This window comes from Choloepus didactylus, chromosome 14 (assembly GCF_015220235.1).
Source record: "Choloepus didactylus isolate mChoDid1 chromosome 14, mChoDid1.pri, whole genome shotgun sequence".
Lineage (NCBI taxonomy): Eukaryota > Metazoa > Chordata > Mammalia > Pilosa > Megalonychidae > Choloepus > Choloepus didactylus.
The window spans coordinates 68,561,954-68,578,355 of NC_051320.1; the positions used below are offsets into that span (position 1 = coordinate 68,561,954).

At 36.7% G+C, this 16,402-nt stretch overlaps 1 protein-coding gene across 8 annotated transcripts in view; it reads right to left on the reverse strand.

Moving 5' to 3' along the window:
- CSMD3 (CUB and Sushi multiple domains 3) overlaps positions 1-16,402 on the reverse strand; it is a 1,408,207-nt gene that overhangs the window by 138,848 nt on the left and 1,252,957 nt on the right. For all 8 annotated transcript variants that reach the window (XM_037802758.1, XM_037802757.1, XM_037802756.1 and 5 more), the window contains 2 exons: positions 5,274-5,370; positions 2,914-3,018 (listed from right to left, as the gene is read on the reverse strand). In XM_037802758.1, coding sequence (XP_037658686.1) covers positions 2,914-3,018; positions 5,274-5,370 — 202 coding nt within the window. The remainder of the gene's footprint in view (positions 1-2,913; positions 3,019-5,273; positions 5,371-16,402) is intronic.

Consider the following 16,402-nt stretch of genomic DNA (forward strand, 5'->3'; position numbering starts at 1 on the left):
CAAATTAAAATGTTCTTTCTACAAACAAGACAGATTATTTGCCAGAAAAGCCACTGTGCTTATGTAAAGGGCACAATATTCTCCAGAGTTTTTTAAAATTTTGTATTTGTGTGTGCACTGAGTGGGCAGTCAGCTTTTCAGATCATCCTGCAAAACCACTAACCAAACCACAGCTGCTCTATGCAGCACTCAATAGTTATATATTTTAACTAGAAGATCTGAAATAATACTGCTATTCAATCTGTTCAAGCAGCCAAAAATCCTGCCATGGCTTATTTTTAATATATTTGCCCTTAAAGATTAGAGCAGAATTTATTAGTACGTTTAATTCTATAAAGCTATACCTACTCTTTAAATTTTCTTGTTCAATCTCTCCCCACTCCCTTGCACATATTGAATGTCTTACAAATGCTATGTTAATGTCTGCATTGACTCGATAATAGGTTTGAAAGCATAAAGAATATTCCAAAATCATTGTAGTTAATTAAAAGTATATTGGGCATCCTATGGTACCAATTTCTCTACTGTAAATTAAATGTATCATGTTTTTCCTCTCCTCTCTTTACCTGTCTTTCTTTCCTACTTGTCCCCCTTTTTCCAGATCTTGTAACATTATTTTTCTCATCTATTTCTCTGACCCCCTTTCTTTTTTTCTATTTATAGCTTTGACTTTAATTTAGATTCACTGAATTTGTTTTAAAACAACATATCCAAATGGAATATTTTATGGGACAGTGTTATGAAGTATAACCATTTGGTGAAGAATCTATTTAATTTCTCCAAAAAGAAAAGTCTTTGTCCACCTGGAGAATGTTTTAACTTCTTCTGTCCAGTTATGATTAGACAAAATATTTACATATATCTTTATAGCCTTTTTGTAGTGCGTTTTTTTTGTTTTGTTTTGTTTTGTTTTGTTTTGATATTCACTTTAATCCAAGAAGTTCTTTAGTATTTTGTTCCAATTAAAAAGGAAACATTCAGCAACTGTTCTTGTATTTTAGTTAAGGCCCATCAAAACAATGTTTAAAAATTTTGGCAATAATCTTAGCCTCTTCTAATAGGCTGCCATCTTGCGGTTTTTGAAAAATCCAACAACGCTGTCCTTAGATTGTGTAAATACTATACCTAGGTGTTTGTTTTCCTCTTGAGTGGAGAATCCAGATACCTAATGATGCTTAAGAAGTATCTGGGGGCAAGTTTGAGCCCAAAGCATCACTTTGAGAACATGAGCTTTAGACTGTGTGAAATTAAAGCTAACAGATTAAATGCCACCCCTGTGAGTGGCCTGTAGAATATTAAGATAGTTGGTTGTCTTATGATTTAAAGCAACTACACCTAAAATACAAGGATGCTTCCTTTTCTTTATTCTGTTCATTATCCATGGCAATTTTTTTCAAACATTCTTGAGTTTGATTCAGATAACTAATTTTGAAAATATTGGCATATCTTGGTAGCTCATTTTATAAAAATAACTAGATGTAATATAGGTAGATAAATAATCACAAATATAGGAAAGATTCTACTCCATGTAATAAAGTTTTCACTAGATTAGGAAAGAGACTTCCTTTATAATTCTAATCAGAATGTCCTTCACATAGTAGGTACTCAACATTTATTTTTTCAATTAAAGTTCATGATTAAAGATGCTTCCATTATATATATAGTATGTTTTTTCTGTCACAGATGTTGTTTTCAAGGACCCTAAAATTGTCAGAAAATTTAAATCCCCTAGTTACTGTTTTCCCTGAAGAAAAATAGTTAACTCCCAATGTTCTGTTCTAAAAGGCAAGCTATTACGCATTATTAACAGCATTAATCGGTTATAGTCTATTGTTCAATTTCCTTCATTTACTGAGAATAATCACAAGAATTTCTAACCGAAAGAGCAGTTTGAAAAATATTCTAGATAATTGGATAAGTTATTCCCAGTAAATTTTAATGATTTTATAACATTTATCTAATACAAATAAATGATCTTTCCAGCATTCAACAGCATGTTTTAGAAACACAGAAGTTGTATACAAGGGACTTTTAAAAGGTTTCTTCAATTTAAATTTGTGATTATGAGAACCTAATCATCTGTATTATTAATACCAATCAAAACATATGCTGCTTTTGAATTGTATCACCTATGGTGAACTCAAATTTCTGATTATGACATTCCATATCTCCCAGGAGTCACCTTGCCTGCATAAACAGCCTTAGCTCCCTCAAATCTTATGCACCAGCCCTGCTGAAGAAGTCACAATTTCCCTAATGTGCCATGTTTCACAGCTCTGTCTGAACATGGAGTTTCCTCTGCTGAAAACATCTATCCCTCCTTCAGGCCAGATGTGACCTCCTGTTTGAAGTCTTCCCTGAAATTCCTTGATAACCTGAGTACTTACTGCTTTTATGACCTCTACCATAAACATCTTAATTACTATATTCATAAAAGTATCACATCATCATCTCTTTTTCTCCTCTATTAGACTCTGATCTCCTCAGAGAATGATACCTTGACATGTTTATCTTTGCATCTCCCATGTTGAACATACGGATTGGCACATGGTAGGGGTTCAAAATATTAGACGGCGGAACAAACAATGGAATGAATAAATCTTCTTTTAGAGATTTGACATCTATTTACATTTCTATGCCAATAAAAAAAGCCACTTATCCAATTCCAATTTCAAAATTTCTACAGGATCTATAGGATCCTTTTTCCACAATTTGAAAATATTTATAAATTCTACTGAAAATCATTAGAATGTTATGCATGTGATTTTTAAAGGAACATTTCAAAATTTTAAGGAAATAAGACTAAATGTGCCCTTTTGACAGTCACTGTGATTTCAATATTCAGAAAAGTGAGTTTTTAAAAGTAATATAAGCTTGTTCTTAACTTTCCTGGATAGTACATGATATTTTTACCTGTGTATTCAAGATGAAACCCTGCAGCAGAAACACTGATGTCTGACTGAAAGTTTAGATATAAATTGTTAGATGTACTGTTCAAAAGATGGGGTATTGTTGTTCCTGAAATGATAAATGAAAAGGCAGGTCAATGACACAATGAAACATCTATGCATGCACAATGATATATACTACAAAAGAGAAACCAAATTAGTTAAGTACTAACCAGTCAATGTAATATCACTGAAATTATGTATTAGTCAAGCTGTTTTTCAAGATTTTAAAAATATAAATGTACCTCCCATATTCCTCTCCCATTTTACTATTCCTGTCTCCAAGGAGATAGACCTTTGAGATCACATTCAATTGTTCTATAAAAATTGATAGGTGCAAAGAGAGCTGGTGAAAGTGAAATCACTAAATTTTACAAGTCACTCAAAATAAAGATTTTGAATTTCAAGTGGCCTTCAGTTTTCTAACACAAGTGAAAAATAAACTTTATTTTAAAGTTTGCATGTATTTTTGATGGTACAGTAACTTAAGAATTTGCATGGGTTCAGATAATATCTCATTTATTACTCTATATCAATGATTATATTTTTAAAATATATGCTCTTCTATGCCAGGTCAGGTACCTTAATGTCTCTTAGACTCTGACAGCAAAGATGGTAGGTGGCTTTCAAACACTTCTAAACCCTTGTCTCTTAGCAAATGCATCATAATGATTTTCTTCATTACTTCTGAAGGGTATCAAATTTAGTTTATTCAATTATTAAATTTGAAAATATGAAATATCTGCTTGACCCAAATGCTTCTTGCTTATTTGAAACTGAGTAAAGTAATAGTTCAAAATCCTTTGTTACAACTCAAGCATTTTCAAATGACAAAATTTAAAATAACTAAGCTCCAATTCTTCCATGTTTTAAAATAAAATTCAACAAGCATATGAGTTGAGAATGCTGCAAACATTTTCTTAAGGATTTAGTTACTTTATACTTGCTCTCCACAGGATGTGGTCCTCAACCACTGATAACTTCTATGAAAGAAATCAGGAAGAATTCATTGCAGAACATACAACTGCTCCTTTTCTGACCTCATTCTCTATCCATCTTATCCTAACTGCAATCACTGTATACAGAAAAAAAAACAGAAACTCAAAAAGTCAGGCCACTCGAACTGCCTTTAGTCTTTTTGAGGATCTTAATGATTAACAGCTTTAGTTCTGGAATCACAACAGGTAAGTTCCAATCCCATTCTGACACTAACTGTACAACTTTGGACAATTTAATTTCTCTAAGCCTCAACCACTTCAAAGGACTGATAGAACAAATGAGGAAATACCTGTCAAGTGTTTAACATGGTGCTTCGTACAGAGCTAGCTAGCACTCAGTAGTTAATAGCTCTCATTTATCACTTTCATCAACTTCACTGCTATATTTATTATTAAGAAAGTGCTATTTTAAACATATTCAAATTGTATGAGACTCTCCAAGAAAGATTTCTATCTAAATTTGATAAAGATTTTTCATGCCTAAACCAAATCCCTCCTGCTTTGGATTTCTTCTTTCCTTTCCTCATTGGTGATGTTGAAAATGTGGTCATCATGTTCCATTAAAAAATTTCTTGAAAGTTAATGTTTTAGCTAGGTTCATATTTTCAGAGTTTAAAAAGTGTGATAGTAAAAAAGTAAGACCTTATTTCACCTTCTCTATGTTAAAAGAAGCTTTTAGGTTCTTACATAAATTACTTGGAAAAACCTTAACAAATCTAAAAGAAGATAAAATATGTCCATTTTTTATCAAACTATTTTATTTATTTTGTGTTTCTTACTGGTCTTGTTGCATACATATTCATTAATTTTATACAATTTTATTCCCTTCATATAAATAATTTTGTATTCTCCTTATAGTCACTGAAAACTACTTTGTAGTATTTACAATGTCATTACTCAGTCTCTATAATTATTTTAATGGCTGCATAATATTCCATTCAGTGAATATACCATAATAACCAAGTCTTGCTTTTATTGTTAAACTTTTAAGTAGTTCAACTACTTAACTATTTTTGTTCATACCTCTTTTTTTTTTTTAAGGAAAAAGTCACATACTTTTTCTGAACCATGGTTCAGCTTGAAATATTAGCATTAACATAAAACATCCATAAATAATTACAAAAATACAGTAAAAATATAGTAAGGTTTTATACATAAATTTCAATATTACCTTAAAGCCTTTCAAATTTCTAAACTTTTAATTTAATTCCTTGTGTATAGTTTGCAAAAGCAAATTAATGCCACCAAGCCAGAATTCGAGGGTATTTTAAAAAATCATATTCCAAATCATAGTTGTACTGTAATTGAATTCAATTTTCTTATTTACCTGAGTAACTTCCAAGCCTTGGAGCATTATTGTCACCCCCATCATAAAAGTCCAGAGAATCCCAATTATGCTCTGTAGCAAAGCTGATGACTTGCACCTGTGAAATAATCATTGCTAGTAAGAACATATATGTACATTTCTAACCATTTAAATATGTTGCAGTTTCTACTTAGCTCTCCCAGGAAGAGAGAGTTCAGAGCCTAGACCACAATCATTGTGGGTCTTCATAGAAGGGTTTTAATGCAACTAAATTTGCCATTAAGACCCTACCCTGCATGGGCTGATTTTTATAAGAAAGGGCTCTAGAATACAGACCAGTGTTCACTATGGCTATAACCTTGATAATTTCTGCCACTATTTCAGAGTGATCTCTTTATTAAAAGCTTTGTATTAGTATAATAAGTCAGTGCCAGGAATCCCAATGCATGTTTTGGAATATTAAAATCTTATTAACAATTCAATTTTCTTATTTGCTTTAACTACCAAGAAATAACCAGATTTGTGGTCCACAAGTATGTAGAACATTATGTATATAAATATATATATAGAACACACACACACACATACATTTTTAAACTTGGGTTTTGCCTGGATTTATTTTATTTTTCCTTTCGTTGAATAAAATTTTTTAACTTTCCTCTCTTCCATTAAACAAATAATGTTATTATTACCCTATGCATATTTTTTAACAGGGCTCAATATAGTTGACTGAAAATGATACTTCATAACTGATTTGGAGCATATTTTAAACATTATTTTCATGAATGGAATCAAAACAGCTAAATCACTGTGAAGGTCCCTCAAGTTGAGAAGGGAAATGCTAGGGTATAATTCTCTCATGTCTGTCAAGTTTTATTTATGGATAGAGACATGTGTTACTCAATTGCACATCACTTGGCACAGCTTGTGCATTTGCAAGAACCTACAGAACCCTCAGAGCTCTGGATGTTATCTCTTTTGCTTAAATATTCTATAGTTTCAGAGGAGGGAAAGGAATAACTTTATTAAATACTATCATTTATTTTATTTGTCTAGTCTGTTATAAATGTAAACACTATGCTCATTTGGTAAATAATTAGAGAAATGCATTCCTCAAAATTTTTTATCTGAAAAATAGCTCCTCACCACCCTTTCATTCAAGTAAATGCTGGTGCCTCTTTTCCAAGGGTGAGTGCCACATGGCAGCAGATCCCCTGCCTGGGAGACGGGCATTAGACCCAGTGGACATGTTCCAGAGCAGGAGGAAGAACAAAATTAAAGCTGCAGGATAAAATATAACCACCACCTCCGTAAGCAATTATAAATTCCTTCATCATATCTTATCTTTCTTCTTCAATACAGGGAAAGAAAAGACCACATTCCGCTAAAGGAAAATGTAAGGATTCATGCAGGAGTTGACATTTGTGCTAAGCTTGAAGTATGGAGACGTGTTCCACCGAAAGAAATTACTGAGTAAGTAAAGAGGAGTGGAGGCAAACCATGAACAGGATTTAGTGAACCACCAGTAATCCAATTTAGCCACAGTGGAGAGTATTTACATAAGAGGAAATATGCATATAATGTTAAAAAAAAAAAGTATAGAAAAGATAGCGAGGGAGTAGAGCTTAATGGCTAAATACAAGAATATTTATACACGAGGTAGATAGAGTGCCTGGATTTGCAACTTCCTGATTCCCTCTATTCACTGGTGTGTGACCCTAGGAAATTTGTTTACTTCTCTGGGCCTTAGATTTCTTACATAAATCATTTTAATAACAGCATCTTGTTCATAGATTTGTTGTAAGGATTAAATTAGTTAATATGTTTAAAGGGCTTACAACAGAGCCCAGCACATATTAAAGACTCAATCAATCTTAGCTAAGAAAGACAGAGAATATAAAGACTGAACACCAGCATAGTAATTATGCCACTGAGAAGTACTTCACTGAATATTTTAGAAGGGGGGAACATAATCATGACTGTGCTTTAAAAACAGAACTGCTCTGGGTGAAGAAACTTGAAGTGAAAGACAATTTTAATGTCTTTTGCAGAAGCCCTTGTTAGAGGCAATGAAAAACCTAACCAAGTTGGCAGCAGGAATAGCAGAAACGAGAATCTAGATGTTACATGTGTTGCTTTAGGGGCTGTTTTGTGTTATTTGAATTATTTGAATTACTAACTAGAAGACTTAGTAATTTATCTTTTTTTTCCCCTGAGTCATTGAGACCTGAAGGGTGGCAAGAGTAAGAACGTAATCATCCCCAAGAAAAGCTATTTACCTGTGTAGGAGAAGGAAAACTTGCTTAATTCTGGATACATACTTGTAGTAGGCTGAATACTGGCCTCCAAAGATATCAGGCAGGTCCTATTCCCTGGAACGTGTAAATGTTATGTTATATAGAAAGAGGGTCTTTGTAGGTGTGATTAAATTAAGGATCTTAAGGAGAGATTACCCTGTTTTATCTGGGTAAGCCCAAGATGCATTCACCAATGTCTTTATAAGAAAGGAAAAGGGAGATTTGACACAGATAGAAGAGAAGAGGGCAATGTGCCACAGGGGCAGAGATTGGAAGCCACCAGAAGCTGAAAGAGGCAAAAACTGGATTCTCCCCTGGAGCCTTTATATGGAGTCCCCTGCCAACACCTTGATTTTGGCCCAGTGAAACTGCTTTTGGACTTCTATCTGACAGACTGTGAAATAAAAAAATTTCTGTTGTTGCAAGCCACAAGTTTTGTGGTACTTTATTACAGCAGGCACAGGAAATGAAGACAATATGCCACTAGGATTTGAGCAAATTATGAATGTAGGGTTGGCATAATAAACACATCAAGGGTGTAGAAAGCAGTAATGGTCAGGCAACTATCAGGTTATGCTATGAGATCTTAGAGTAGACCCAAGCAAATGACTGAATGACTGAGGATGCCCTATGACAGAAAGCCAAATGAATGTTAACAAGTTACACACACACACACACACACACACACACACACACACATCTCAGGCAGCTACTGGCTCTGCCTTCAGAAGAATTTTGCATTAGATGGAGTTGTCCATCATGGTATTAGGTTATCTTTATGAGGTAATGAATTTATAATTACTAGAACCAGGTATAGAGACATGCAAAGGCCATTTTGCTTTGTTTGGAAGATTATATTAAGTTATGACTATCATTCTACAAATTGATACAATTATGTAATCAACATTTTTTTTTCCATGGGTCATCACATAAAGATTGATCTTTGCTTGATGACTGCTACTGTTCCTGTTGAATTCAATCCCGTTGGAGTTCTCCCTCCACAGACTTCCCAAAAGTAAACAAGCAAGCAAAGTGAATAACCTCCTTCCCACATGTTTCTCACTTCATTTTAATATAAAAAATTGGTCTGTCTGCTGATGTTATTTCCAAAGACTGCTGAGTATTCTATACTATTTGCAATTATTTCAGCATTCAAATGTTTCTTCTTCATGTTTTTTCACCAGTGGTTATCCCATTTCATATCATATATGATTTATTGAATATTCATATAATTCTTTCTTCACACATATTTGTGGCCAACAGAATCAAATAAAATAAGCATTGTTTTAAATCTGGTATATAGCCAGGTACCCCATCTTTTCATTTAATAATGCACATGTCTTTCATTTGAATTATAATCAAATTTCAAATATACAGATGTGATTTAGTGATATGTCTAAGATTAGCATACATGTAAGGGATTAATTAGAAAAAAATGCTTGGTAGTTCTTTAGAGGGTTTAAAATTAAAAGTCAAATAGGCTTTGCATTCTGTAAGTCCACTGTAAGGTCTTGATATTTGTTTTCTAAATTTTGTTATCTAAAGTGCAATCATTAAACAAAGTGCTTCCTTGTTGAAAACTTTTTCTGTGTCACTGACATATGTCTGGTCTTGAATAGTGTTCACCTAGGACAAGTGACATACAATATAGTTTTCCTTCAGATGCTTTATTTATCATATTGTGTTACCTCCACAAAACAGTTAAAATCCCACTGTTTCTGCTGGTACTCATCGATTCATTCTAAAAATATTTACTGAGCATATACTGCCAGTAATTCTGCCAGCTGCAAGAAAAGACTTGGTTATTGCCCCCATGAGCTTACAGATAATTAATTAAGTAATAACAGTAAAGTGTGATGGGTGTTGTTAAAGAAATTACACAGAGATATGAGAACATATAGAAAGGAGACTTAACCTTGTCTCAAGTTCATGGAGTGTCTTCCACAGGAGCTGTATTTAAACAGACACGGAAATCATGGGTAGGAATAAGCCAAAGGATCATGAAGAGGATTGCAGACAGAAGGAACAAAATGCACAAAGGCCCAGAGGCAAAAGAGAGCCATGCTTGTAAAATGAAATGAAATAGAATAGGAAGAGCCCAGACATGAAGACAGAGCACAGGGAATAATCAACTCTCAAGGATTTAAGGAAGTGTGTGTGTGTGTGTGTGTGTGCGCACGCGCATGCGTGCACAGTTAAGGGATTTTAAGCAGGAAAGTGGCAGTATTAAATTTTTATTTTCAGAAGTTTACTCTGTTTTCCCTATGGGGAATGGATTGGAGGAGAATATAAACCTTGTTCAGGGATGATGGCCGTGGGGACCCAGGGCCTGGGCACCTCCCCTCCATAGTGATTTCATATAGCAACCTACTTGACTGGGACAGATGTTAAAAGTCATCAGCTTTTCCCAGGGGAGGAAAAAATGTACTGCAAACAAAGCACTGAAACTCCGCTCCCTTGATCACTGCTGATAACAGATCTCCACATCCTTGTGTCACAAGACCCTGCCAAAACTCTGTTCTCACATGCCCCCCCCATCCTAACCCTTGTAAACCACCCCCCCTGGTACCCCCTGCTTTTGTGGAGCACTAACTTCCATCTTTCACGGCTGCCTGCCACTGTGGAACAAACCATATCTCCTGTAAGTCTTATTAAACTCATGTCTAACTCCATGCCTGGTGTGTTCTTTGGTCTTGGGGCTAAGCTGGGTTGGAACAATTGGTGAGCCAGCAAGGAGGGCTGAAGAGATGCCGGCTATAGCAGGCACGAATTCTAGGAAGGGAGAATCTGTGGGGGGAATCTCAAATTGGCCCCTATCATCCACATGGCGAGGGATGGCTGCCCTCCTGGATGAATGGAAACCACCATCAGAGAATGGGTACACCCTGAAAACTCCAGTGGGGTTGCTAATTGTTTTGCAACAGATAGCAGGACAACTAGATTTGATTGAGAAGAAAAGGACCGCCATGGCCATTGTTAGGAGTTTTGCAGATGGCTGCCGAGGCAGAACAAGTGGCAAGAGCTACTGCAAGCCATTTAGAAGAGAAAGTAAAGCTCGAAAGAGATATGTGCCTTGCCCAGGCAGAAATGAAGGACTCTCTCACTGATTGCCTCCTCTGAGTGGATGATCACTAGAGACTCTGGCATGCAGATACGCCCAAGTCAAAGGCCATAAATTGCCTCAGGCTCAAGTCTGGAGAATTTCACCTACTCTGGGATAGGACCCCAAAGCATAGGATCCCCATAACTCCTACTTGGAAGAGGAAGGGGAAGAAGAATGGAAAATTTTTTGGCTGTATTTTAAAAAATATGGAAAGGTTTTAGTTATAAGCCTATGAGAAAAAAGTTTATTTCTGTAACAAAATCTGGCCTCACTATAATTTAAAATCAGGAGAGAAATGGCTCTATTGAAAGAGAAAGGGCACTCTGTGGCAAGAACATTGTATTATAATTAGAATTGTTCTGAAAAAGGTTAGAAATGGGAAGAAATGTATATTCAATCCTGTATTTGCCCCTCTCAAAAGTATTACTGTTTCTATTTCTTGAAACTAACTTTCTATTTGTGTTTTGTCTACCTGTTAAATGTATATTCTTTTACCTCCAGATGGTAATAATAAATTAATAAAAATTCTTAAAGCTCTCTATTTGAATTGCTTAAAAATAAATAAGAGATTGATTTAGTTGATTTAGGTGATGAATGTACAACTATGTAATGGTACTGTAAACAATCGAAAGTACAATTTGTTTTGTATGACTGCGTGGTATGTGAATATATCTCAATAAAATGATGATTAAAAAAATAAATAAATAAATAAATAAATAAATAAGCATACACACACACACACACACACACACATATTAGTACTCCTGGAGTCCCAAAAGAAAAAAGGGTTTCAAAGCCTTAGTTCTGTAATTACTATAAATCAACCTGGACATTAAAAGGAAACCACTCCTAGAATTTCCCTAAGGCAGCAGAAAGCTGCCAGAGGGCTGCCTCTGGAAAAGGCAAAGACCTTTCCCAATTTTCCAGGTCACAGCCTTAAGTGAAATAGATTTAATAATTGGAAATAATTAAAAGAAGGGCATAGAAACTCTCAAATCCCATCACCCTGATTTAAAACTTTTAAATACAAGTTAAGCCTCTGTCTGTCTATCTCACCTATTTCTGCTACCAAGACCTAAGCACCTAAGGCAGCTATGAGGGAAGGGCTGGGTGCGGAAAGACGGGGGAGGTGTAGCTTAAAATTTCTTTTTTTGTTTTAACCAGGACTTGAAATTAAAAATGGTAGACATAGAAAAAATGCTGCAAAATAGGCCATATTTGTTAAAATCATTATTTTTTATATGGTATATATTTCCCCTATACTGGAATACATTTTAGGAATTGATCTACAGAGTGCCACATTGCAGGCCACTATAGGGGAATTTCACCTCTGGTGTAGAGTGATCAAAGCAGTCTTAAAAGGGCAGGCAAAATGGTCCCCTGTAAAAGTACTTTTGTTTCTGAGGGACTTGGCTACAAAACAATATAAACTTTTGGGATGGCACCAAAGAGTCTCAGTGACTATCAAAGAGTTGGAGCAGGTAGGGATAATAATATTCACCCATAGCCCTTCAATAGTCCTGTATGACCAAAACATGGGGCATGACAGCAGATTATCAGGAGTTAAACAAGGTAACATCACCATTGTATGCCACAGTCCTGAACATCACTGGTTTATTACAAGAAATTAGTACCCTGTTGTGTCAATATCATTTTGTGTTGGATCTTGTTAATGCTTTCGTTAGCATCTCCCTAGGAAAAGCAAGCGAGCCTACATTTGCCTTCTCCTGGGGAGGCAAACACTGTACTTTTACTGTTCTTCCCCAAGGCTATATACATGGCTCAACCATCTGCCACAGTCTTGAGACAAACGATTTGGTAAGTGGAAAAGTCTCACAAGTGTAACTCTATTTCATTACATTAATGATGCCATGTTAACCAGTAACTCTCTTTAAGGTTCGATGTTTCCTCATGCCACAAATGCCAAAGCAACTAATGACTTTCTTGGGATTGTTGGGGTATTGGAGACCTTTGTTCCTCACTTAGGCCAAATGTTAAAACCTTTGTATGTCTTGATTAGGAAAGGCTATCTATCCCTGGGAATAGAACACCTCCCAATAGGCTGTATTTAAAAAAGCAAAAAGGACAATAGCACAGGCACAAGCATTGGTGGGCATAGATCCAGACCTGCCCTGTGAATCGGATGTAGCCAGAACATATTAGCTTTGGGTGGGGTCTGTGGCAGAGGCAACAATCGAAAGGAATGCCCCTTGGCTTTTGGTCACAATTATGGAAAGGGGCAGAACTGAGGTACAGCCTCCTAAAAAAGCAACTGTGTGCTGCATATAATGCCTTTTTGCAAGTGGAGGGACTGATGCAAAGATGCCCCATCGCCTTGAAAACAGCCTCCCCTATTCGTGGGTGGATAACTGACACAGCTTCTAAGCCACACTCTGATAATGCTCAACCGAGGACACTACCAGATGGAAAGCCTACCTGCTACAGCACAGCATTTTCAATATTTCAATACCAACCCTGTGAATGCAGAAATGTACGAGATTCTCAGACCAGTGCCTGTGTGGAGAATTCAACAGCTAAAGTTGCTGCACCTGAGACAGCTGTTGAAATGACAAGAATTGTGGAAAGACATCTCGGACGCCTGCCAACAATGAAAAATAACTGTTTGCCAGCAGCTAGTGGACACCACTAAAGATTGCCCTTTGTGTTCTCCATGTCAACCATGTAGGCTACCACAGCAGATGGGACATGTGGACTATATTGGTCCCCTCCTGTTCTTGAGGTATCGTTTATTGCCATGGACATAGCTACAGAACTTTCGTTAGCTTTCCCAGTAGGGAAGGTGAACCAGTGAGCCACCATCAGCTGTTTAGAAAGGGTGTGCCCTCTGTCTGGCATACTTACACAAATAGACAGTGATTGGGGAACCCCTTTCACTGAACAAATGACCCAAGCATGGGCTATGGACTAAAATCTCTACAACAAAAAGGTTTTATCAGGCCCTAATCCACCTGAACTCCACACCAAGAGCTGCAACTCCAGCTCCTACTGAAATGCTTAAGGCAAGACCAATGCAAGCATTTAGGATCCAAGTTAAAGGGCCAGCTGTTTTACAGCCTAAGTGGGGAAATAGTAATAATTTATTGTTGCCTGTGCCTCAGACCATACAAACCAGGGAAAAAGAGGTCAATTGGCCTTGGTGCTGGACTCTGCAGTCATGTTGGTTAGGAATCCTAAATCCCTGGGGAATAGGAGTTCCCCAAAATATTGTAATAATCTGTCACCAATCTAGGGCCTTTTGGGCTGTGAATAATTATTATTTGTTTTAAAATTAGGTTGATCACCCATTGTTGGATCGAGATGAGACGGTTTGCGACCAAACGGCTAGGTGATGGGAATTGTAGGGCTGGGAGTATTACGATGAGGATTACAATAGGAATTCCTATTACTGTGGGAGTGATGAAAGAGGCGAATAGATTTTCATTCATTTTGTTTCTCAAGGAGTTAGGTGTTTTGCTGCATTGAGTGTTTTGGGTGTTGGGGAGACAGGGAAGTTGTGTTTCGTAAGTTTGAGTTGTACCAGAATGAATAGTGAGATGAATACCGAGAGGATGACGACGGATCATGTTGATGTGTCTAGTTGAGGCATTTCATTGAGGGGAAGTTCAGGTTCCCAGTCTTTAACTTAAAAGGTTAACGCTAGAATAGCTTCTCCAATGATTTAGAGCATGGATGAGGATCAGTCTTCAAAATGTTTAAGTGGGACGAGTTCAAGTACGATTGGTATAAAGCTGTGGTTTGATCCACAAATTTCTGAGCATTGGCCATAGTAGAGGCTGGGACGTGAAGATGTGAGGGTGGTTTCATTGAGTCGTCCTGGGATGGCGTCAGTTTTGAGCCCTAGTGAGGGGATAGTTCATGAGTGAAGCACGTTCTCTGATGAAATTAATATTCAAATCGGTATTTCCATGGGTAAAACAACTCGGTTGTCCACTTCTAGTAGTCAAAGTTCCCCAGGCTTTAGTTCAGAAGTGGGAGTCATGTATGAGTCGAAGTTAAGGACTTCATAGTCTGTATATTCATAGCTTCAGTATCATTGATGACCCATAGTTTTGAGGTCCCAAAGGAACCTTATGCATGACTATGTGGACTCTTTTTATGCCTAGGGTTCTCAAAATTTGCAAGGGGAGAATATCTGGTATTTAAAATCTCCCCATAATGTTCCTCTGCTGGTAACTTGTTGTCAACTAATGAAACTCCAGCATGTACATTGGTGGATAAGCAGTAATTATCCCTTATAGGTCTCCATAAGCATCTTTCTTTTTGCCTAGCAAACATCTTCCTACAGTGGGCTTCAGTAACTTGCCCACAATCGAACCAAATGTTAGGTTTGCATGGATTTGCCATCTTCAGGTGCTACCAGCCTTCCTTGGACTGTGACCCCTGTGAATTGGACTGCATGGAATACCCTTCTGGGCTGGCAGAATTCAGCAATTATCAGTAGACCCCTTGTCTAAATGGTTTAATTTCCTTTCATGGTCATGGAGGCATCTCTTTGTAAAGTTTTTATCTCTGTGGGGGGGACTTCTAGTGTTCTGTTGTCTATGGTCCTATGGCCACCTACTTGACCAGGACAGACCTTAAAAGTCATAGGATCTCCCCAGGGGAGGAAAAAATGTATTGTAAACAAAGCATTGAAACTTCCCTCCCCTGATGACTGTTGATAACAAATCTCCACACCCATGTGTCACAAGACCCTGCCAAAACTTTGTTCTCATGCTCTCCTTGCCCTAAATCTTATTACCCTCTGGTACCCCCTGCTTTTGTGGAGTGCTAACTTCCATCTTTCCCGGCTAGCCACTGCCATGGAACAAACCATATCTCTCCTGTAAGTCCTTTTAAACTCATGTCTAACTCCATGCCTGGTGTGTTCTTCTGTCTTTGCGGCTAAGCTGGGTTGAAACAATGGCTACTTGAACTTGGGTGGTAAAAGGGTGATGGAGAGAAATAGAATTATTTGAGATATCTGTGGGAAACAGACCTGACATATTTCATTGTGCAGAGTAGGAGACAGAGAAATACATCAAGATTTCTGGCTTGTATAAATGAATGGATGAGAGGCCCACTCTGAGGTATAGAACATTAGGGAAGGCCCATAAGTTTGAAGAAAATACATGAAGCCAGTTTTGGACATGTTGAATCTGAGATCCCAAGATGTTCAGCTTAAAATGTCCGATAGTGATGATTGTAAAGCCTTTATCTTGTGCCTTTGTGATTGTAAAAAACTGGTACTCCCTCTATCTGTTTTTACTTTAGAAACTTGTAATCACAAGGGCAAACCCCCTAATTCTAATGGAGGAACTTGAATCAGCTCAGAAATAACTATTGACTTGTTTTCAATAGTTTCACTCCTTTACATTTGTAAATTCTTTCTGCCTGTACTTGCTATCAAAATGATAATAACTCCATCTCCCCTCCTTTCTGCTTATACTTATTATTGAAATGGTAATGACTCCATATCCCCTTTTTTGAATTCATAAAAACCTTGAATTCCTTAGACTTGGAGAGACAGATTTTTAGGGTGATAGGCCATCTGATCTCCTGCTTTGTGCCTAGCAAGAAACTCTTTCCTCGATAAACAAAAATATCCAATGAGCAGCTGAATATATAGTGTAAAGCTTAGGTGAGAGATTTAGGTTAGATACTTAGGTTTTGAAATCATCTTTTATTCAGTCCTCTTTCTGAAAAATGTTTTCTGATTGTCTATTATGATTCAGGTCCTGAACGTGGCA